The sequence below is a fragment of the Carex rostrata genome, chromosome 31 (assembly GCF_964058835.1).
Source record: "Carex rostrata chromosome 31, lpCarRost1.2, whole genome shotgun sequence".
In the NCBI taxonomy this organism is placed as follows: Eukaryota; Viridiplantae; Streptophyta; class Magnoliopsida; order Poales; family Cyperaceae; genus Carex; species Carex rostrata.
Genome location: NC_135948.1, coordinates 354,480 through 361,762, shown reverse-complemented (window position 1 = coordinate 361,762; position 7,283 = coordinate 354,480). Strand labels below are relative to the sequence as shown.

The 7,283-nt window shown below is 33.0% G+C and overlaps 1 protein-coding gene across 1 annotated transcript; it reads left to right on the top strand.

Moving 5' to 3' along the window:
- The first annotated feature begins 222 nt into the window (after positions 1–222).
- Positions 223–7,283, top strand: LOC144547480 (uncharacterized). Its single transcript, XM_078296146.1, has 15 exons — positions 223–313; positions 704–813; positions 1,086–1,142; positions 1,460–1,576; positions 1,974–2,093; positions 2,376–2,517; positions 3,095–3,265; positions 3,587–3,754; positions 3,848–3,954; positions 4,141–4,228; positions 5,168–5,309; positions 5,780–5,933; positions 6,245–6,361; positions 6,763–6,886; positions 7,022–7,283. Exons 1-15 carry the CDS (start codon positions 254–256, stop codon positions 7,268–7,270), a joined length of 1,926 nt encoding a protein of 641 aa, XP_078152272.1. The 5' UTR covers positions 223–253; the 3' UTR covers positions 7,271–7,283.

The following is a 7,283-nucleotide window of genomic DNA, read 5'->3' as shown; positions in this document are numbered from 1 at the left end:
CAGAAGAATGCGGCTTCAATGCAACGAAATGGAAGGATATTTGCTCCTAATGAACCATTATTACATTGGCTTCTGTACAATAACTTGATACAATTACTCACCAAAAGAAAAAAAAAAAAAAAAAAAAACTAAAAATACAATGTTGTTGAAAAACTATCAGGTGCCTAATAGGCATTTATTGCCTATGCTGTTTGTTTCTCTATTCTGCATTTTCCATGCTATCAGGTGCCTATGCATTTTCATTGCTACTGTTATGGGCTCTGAAAACCAGATGGGGTTTGAAAGAGTAACATTGCATGTTGAAGATAACCAGGTATGCTACTAGTATTAGTAGGAATATTTCTGTACGTACTCTGTAGATCTCAACATTTATTTGTTGATCTTAATTAAGAGGTGAAAAGAAGAATAAGAGATTGAAATCAATATAACTATGCAACATCTATTTCTCTTTTTGCAATTAATATTGATTGGAAACTTATAATTTATTTATATCCTATGACAAGTTCAATTTTATTAGTTACCTACTAAATGTTGTACAACTTTTAGAAATTGACTTCATATTGATCATGCACTTCATCATAACTGAAAATAATTTACCTCATAATTAGTTATTACTGAATATATAAAAGTGGCACCAAGTTATGTAGCCCATATAATAATTAAAATTAAGACAATGTAAAGATGGATATTAATTAACTTTCAGGTAATGATGGATAATGGCATCCTTCAAGTCACCTTGGCGAAGCGCCAAGGTCGTGTCATTTCCCTCAAGTACAACAAAATTGATAATGTATTGGATTACTCTTATGGAGGGTACGCGCATTTGTATCTAGTCCTCTAATCTCTATCTAAAGTTTTGTAAAGTAATCACTAGTCATGAATATTCATCTTAGACATCATTTGCTGTTCTCCAGCTTGTTGTTTTCAAACTTCAGATGAAATATGAGAAAAAACATACAATTATACCAACAACAACAAAAAAAAAAAAAAATACATCAGAACAAGTACCATGTCAATTTTGATGGTGTTGAATTTTATGTTGACGTGCGAAGCACACCTAATGGTCATTTTGAAATGATATTTAGGTACTGGGATGTGTATTGGCACAATCCTGGACATGGACATGATGCTGTCATGGACCCGTAAGTAACTTTGTTAACTAATATTTGATCTTAAATTTCACAGGGAATTAGCTTCAGATTTCTTCAGAGTAATTAACAACATTGCAGAAACTTGCATGAATAATGAATTATATATGCTATCAAATGAAGAACATTTTGTGGAATTTGGTTTCACTATAGCTACCTCATTGGTTTTGGGATGTTGATCAATAGGCTTCAGATGTCTTGTCAGAATATAGACATGGAGTCATTTCACTAGCTCGTTGGTTTTGGGGGTGTTAAGGACAGAAAGCAAAAACACTTACTAAATTCTTATTAATTATTGTCATGTTGATCAGGTTAGAATCGACCGAGTTTAAAGCGATAGTGGTAAGAGAAGACCAGGTAGAGATCTCCTTCAAGAGAAACTGGAATTATTCCCTTCAAAATATAGCATACCTCAATTCTGATATCAGGTTAATGTACTTTCCACTAATTTGCATTATTTTTTTATAATAGGTACAAATGCAATTACTATATCCAACATAAAACAAATATACATTTATACGTGAATTCCCTACAAGTAAAAGAAATTTCAGAGGTTGTGCATTCATTTAAATAACATATATTTTAATTTGTAATACGCTTTGATTTCTTATATATAGGTACATTGTTTTTGCTGAGGTACATATATACACTTTGATTCATTTAATTAAATTTAATATTCTTTTAATTAATACACTTTGATATCTTCTAGGTACATTCAATTAAAACAAAAAATGTCAAGGATGCGCATTCATTTAATCATTACCTGTTTTCTTGTTCTTGCCCGGGTTTTTGTGAAGGAAGTTATATGCTTTGATTTGTTCTTAGGTACATTATGTTGCGTGGTGTTTCGGGATTTTACACATATTCCATATTGGAGCATGAGAATGGTTGGCCGGCCTTCGACATTTCTGAGGCAAGACTTGCCTTCAAGCTTAACGGCGATAGGTAAAATTTACCATTGACACAAAAATTGCTTTCGGTATTAACATGTGTACTACCTGCACAATGTGAAAAATAATTGATATGTGCAAAATATATATATATATATATATATCCTTGCTAAATAATGCAATAGCCTGTCGGTAGTTGTTGCTCAAACGTTAAAAAAATGACATAGATAAAGGCAAAATAATAACAAAGCTATAATTAATGCAATAGCCTGTCGGTAGTAGTATGCAGAAGTATTCTTAAGATTACTCTTTTAACTTATAATTATTGGTATTCCAGATTTCATCACATGGTGATATCTGATAATAAGCAGAAGGATATGCCATCTGAAAGAGACATAGAACCACCTCGGGCTGAGATATTGGAATACAAAGAGGCCATGTTGCTTGTTAACCCAAGTATGCCAGAATTAAAAGGAGAGGTAATTATAAGCAATCATCTGCCACAATAACAATAACACAATGAAGCCAAATAACATTAATGCCCCCTAACAACAACAACAACAACCAAGTCTTTAGTCTCAAACGAGTTGGGGTAGGCTAGAAATAAAACCTAATTGTAGTAAACAATGCACCCTCCAAATAGAAAAATTAAATTTGAATGGACAAAGCTATAATGACATAGGCATATTACTTATTTAATGTTTTTTTTATGTATAAAATATGTATTGATTATGTGAGGGTTTCATTTCCATAAAAATACTTTATTTTACGTTGGCTCGCCATGTCTATCACAATCTTCCTCATTTTTTCTGGCTTGGGACATGCTCTACATAGGCAGAGATATTTATTATTAGTATTAGTATTAGTGTTAGTAGTACTACTACGGTTGTTATTGTTGTTGTTGTAGTTATTATTATTATTATTTTTTTATTATCTACCTTGGTTTTGTGACTCCGGTTGGGTTTCATTTCTAGTCTAGTCCAAATTGTTTGGGACTAAAGGCTTTGTTGTTGTTGTATGTATTGGTTATGTAACTTGAAACTTGGATCTGTATAGGTGGATGACAAGTACCAGTATTCATTGGATAACAAGGATAACCAAGTTCACGGATGGATCAGCGACAATCTGTCAACCGGATTTTGGGTCATAACACCGAGCAACGAGTTCAAAACCGGCGGGCCGCTCAAGCAGGATCTGACCTCCCATACAGGCCCTACTTCCCTTGCAGTGAGCAAATTCACTCGAGCCTTATACCTGTTGTTGATTTTTTTTTATTTTTTAATTTCAATTCTACGTAGGTACGTCTATGGTACAGAACAATAGAGTACCTAACTAGCATGATAAAATCTCAGATGTAACAATTGAAGTTTAGTTAAGAAATCGAACAGGAAAAAGACAACTGGAAAATAAAATATAGAAAAGTGGAAATATAAAACATGAAACAAATAGACAATATATAATATATACTAAATTCTAGAACGGTATATGCATTATAAAACCTTAAGACAATTCTTGTGATGGATCATACAAATGAATTTGTATTTACAGATGTTTATAGGAGGTCACTACGTTGGTAGAGATATACATTTCAGTGTACAAGATGGAGAGTATTGGAAGAAAACATTTGGTCCTATTTTCATCTACTTAAATTCAAATTCAAATAAAAAACATAGTGGCAATACATATGATCTTTTATGGCAGGATGCCAAAGCACAGGTTGGTGCTTCTGTAATATAAAATTTAAATTATATCATGAAATGGTAAATTTTACAAGTCACCTATGCATGAAATTACTGTATATTTTAACAGATGCAAAAGGAGGTCCAGAATTGGCCTTATAACTTTCCTGCTTCAGAGGATTTCTTAAAACAGAATCAAAGGGCCATGGTCAATGGAAGATTATTTATTTATGACTGGTAACCTATTTATACCTTATCCTAACAAAAATAATGTAGTTGTACTGTACTTGATTATGAGAAGTAGATTACTAAAGTAAGTTCATTTGTAGTTTTTGTTCAGAACTTAGAAAATTATGCACCAAATATTTCTGTAATAATGTTAATATAAGTGACAAACAATGTTTTTTGTTACAATAATTATAGGTACAATAAAACAAGCACACCGACTGATTTTCCTTATGTGGGGTTGGCCTTACCTGGCAAATTTGGATCGTGGCAAGCAGAATGCAAGGTAATATATGTCATAATCTGTAAAAATATAAATTAAAATCGTACTAATTATTAGGATCATCATCATCATTGTCATCATCATTGTTGTTGTTAGGGGTGTAAACGAGTTGGCTCGGGCCGAGTTGGGTCTTAGCTCGGCTTGTTTATTTTGGCCCGAGCCTGGACCGAGCGAGCTAGATCTAGGTCACTCGAGCCAAAAACCCCTGGCTCGCTTGTGACAAGCCAGCTCAAGCTAGCTCGCGAGCTGACGAGCTGGTTTGCTGGGCTTTATTGAGCTGCTATTATAATTCAAAAATATAAAAATAAGAAAGCTCATTCAAAAAAATTAAGAAATCGTCCAGCAGGCACATATTCAAGCAACTGAAGCCCATATCCTTTATTCCCAGACCAAAAATACTTCAATTTTGCATAATTGCGCTTTTGAAAATGAGACTGGACTTAAAATTATACGGAGCTAAACCCTAAATCCACTGTAACTTAACGAGCCGAGCTGGCCCGGTCCGAGCTGACTCCTGGCTCAGCTCATTTATTTTGGCCCGAACCTGGGCCAAGCTGGCTCGGTTCACTACCGAGCGAGCTGTTAGCAAGCGAGCTAGAGGCGAGCTAGAGGCGAGCCACGAGCGAGCCGCGAGCTTTTTTGACAGCCCTTAATGTTATTGTTGTTGTTATTATTGGTTTTGTTTTTGTTGTTGTTATTATTATTTACTATCGAAAAATAGAACAAAAATACAAAAGAAGTTAACAAACATGAGCCTAGATTTCATTAAACTAGAATTAACAGCATAAATTTTCCTTTCTACATATTTGCACTAATTTATTTATATTTAAAAGTTCCTATTTTTACATCTTTTTATGGGTATTTATATGTCATTATTCTCCCTACATTTTTCATTCAATTTTTCGTGGACATCAAGTTTCCTTTTAAGTTTTTCATGATTAGGGGTACCAATTTTGGACGAGAGCTGATGCAAATGGCTATTTCACCATCAACAACATAATACCAGGAAGTTACAACTTATATGCTTGGGCCCCAGGATTTGTTGGTGATTTCATGCTTAATGTTACAATATCCATCTCAGCCGGTAATATTGTGTGCTTTGCATTTGCTTATTGTTTCAAATCTCTAGATACAACAAAATAACAATAGAATTATAGGTACCTTTTTCATAGAAACCTATATATGATTCATAAAATTATTTGCTAGATACCAAAATATATGTACTCCATGATTATATATTAGTTCTCTACCTACTCTACTAGCAATTACATGGAGAATGGAGAGGAAGATCTACATGGAGTGAATGGGGTCACCTGACCCCATTTATTTACAAAATTCCAGTTCTTAGATATCATTTTGCTATATAATTTGGAGTAAAATGCGATGGACATTGTAAAATTAACTCCCATAATTAATATGAAAATTTTATATGATTGAACCCAACGTGTGTTTGATCTCCATAGCTTGAAAGTCTGACTTAGTTGACTATGTAATACTTGTAATTTTAAAATGTTTTTATTTCTTTATTACGTATTTGACACTTTATGCAATTAGGTTCAAAATTTGATCTTGGCGTGCTCGCATTCAAACCTCCAAGAGCAGGACCCACTTTGTGGGAGATTGGAGTCCCTGATAGAAGTGCAGCTGAGTTCTTCATTCCAGACACCAATCCAAAATATATCAACAATCTTTACATAAATTTTGAGAAGTTAGTTGCCTCTTATCTAATTTTAATGACAATTTAATTTGAAATTTCTGAGTTGCATTCTGAAAATAGAAAATATCAAATTACACGTACGACTGTTCATCATTGAACAAAATATTTTTCTTATTTGTTAAGATGTACATTCATACTTTTTAACATTGTTTGTTGAGGAAGTATGATTGTTGTAACGTGCAAGGACACCTTAAGAGTTTCATCTGCAAGGCTATCAATTGTTTTCCCCTTTCAATAATATGTAAATATTTTTTTCCCTACTTAAGAAAATATTAATGTTTTCATTTTTTCAAATATCTCAGGTACAGACAATATGGTCTTTGGGAGAGGTACACAGAGTTGTACCCAAAAGAAGACCTAGTTTATAATGTTGGTACCAGTGATTACAAAAAAGATTGGTTCTTTGCCCAAGTAACAAGGTATATATCATTAAGCATTGCCGTATGTTAATACATTAGATATAAAATACAGAAACTTTGATTGATTCTTTTCTTTTCTTATTTAATAGAAACATACCATTTTCTATTTAGTATGCTAGATATAATATAAACCTGCTTTATTTACGGAAAAAATACCATATTTTTGTACTTAGTATGCTAGATATAATATAATCCTGCTTTGTATATATAATCTTCAAACTATGTAGAAAAGTTTCCTATACAATTATTTTATTTTCGTTGGCGACATTTCACAAATCTTGTTTTCAGTTGTGCTTTCTTTGATTTTTAGTGTGTTATAGTCATCAAATCTAGTTTACTAGATAAAGAATGTATTGATATCATTGTGTGTTTTCACCTCTTATATATATATATATATATAGGAAAGTTGGAAATGAATATCACACAACAACATGGAAGATCAAGTTCTACCTCACAAACATACAACAAAACAGTTCTTATATGTTACGTCTGGCTCTTGCAACTGCTCATATGGCAAGACTAGAGGTTATTTTCTCTTCTCACCAACTCATTATTTCCATACTAGCAAGTACCATACATAGTTCATGGTACCTGGCATGTATTAATTTGATTGGTAATGAACCACTATCTCACCTATAACATCATCTGACATGATTTTAGGTTCGAGTGAATAATCCCAATGGACAAGCACATTTTAAAACATATCAATTTGGTGACGGGAATGCAATTGCACGGCATGGAATTCATGGATTTCAGTGGAATTATGAAGTACCGATAGATGGAAAATTGCTATTTCAAGGGGAGAATACCATTTATCTTACACAGTCATTTGGAGGTTATGTGTTTAGTGGTATCATGTATGACTATCTGCGTTTCGAGGGACCTTATGCTGCAAAAACAACAAGATAGTTACTCTGAAATT

Excerpts from the sequence above, each read along its gene's own strand:
- LOC144547480 (XM_078296146.1), top strand. The coding sequence starts at position 254 with ATGGGCTCTGAAAACCAGATGGGGTTTGAAAGAGTAACATTGCATGTT. Across the intron at positions 3,755-3,847 it reads GGCAGGATGCCAAAGCACAG|ATGCAAAAGGAGGTCCAGAA; the intron begins GTTGGTGCTTCT and ends ATATTTTAACAG. Across the intron at positions 4,229-5,167 it reads CGTGGCAAGCAGAATGCAAG|GGGTACCAATTTTGGACGAG; the intron begins GTAATATATGTC and ends TTTCATGATTAG.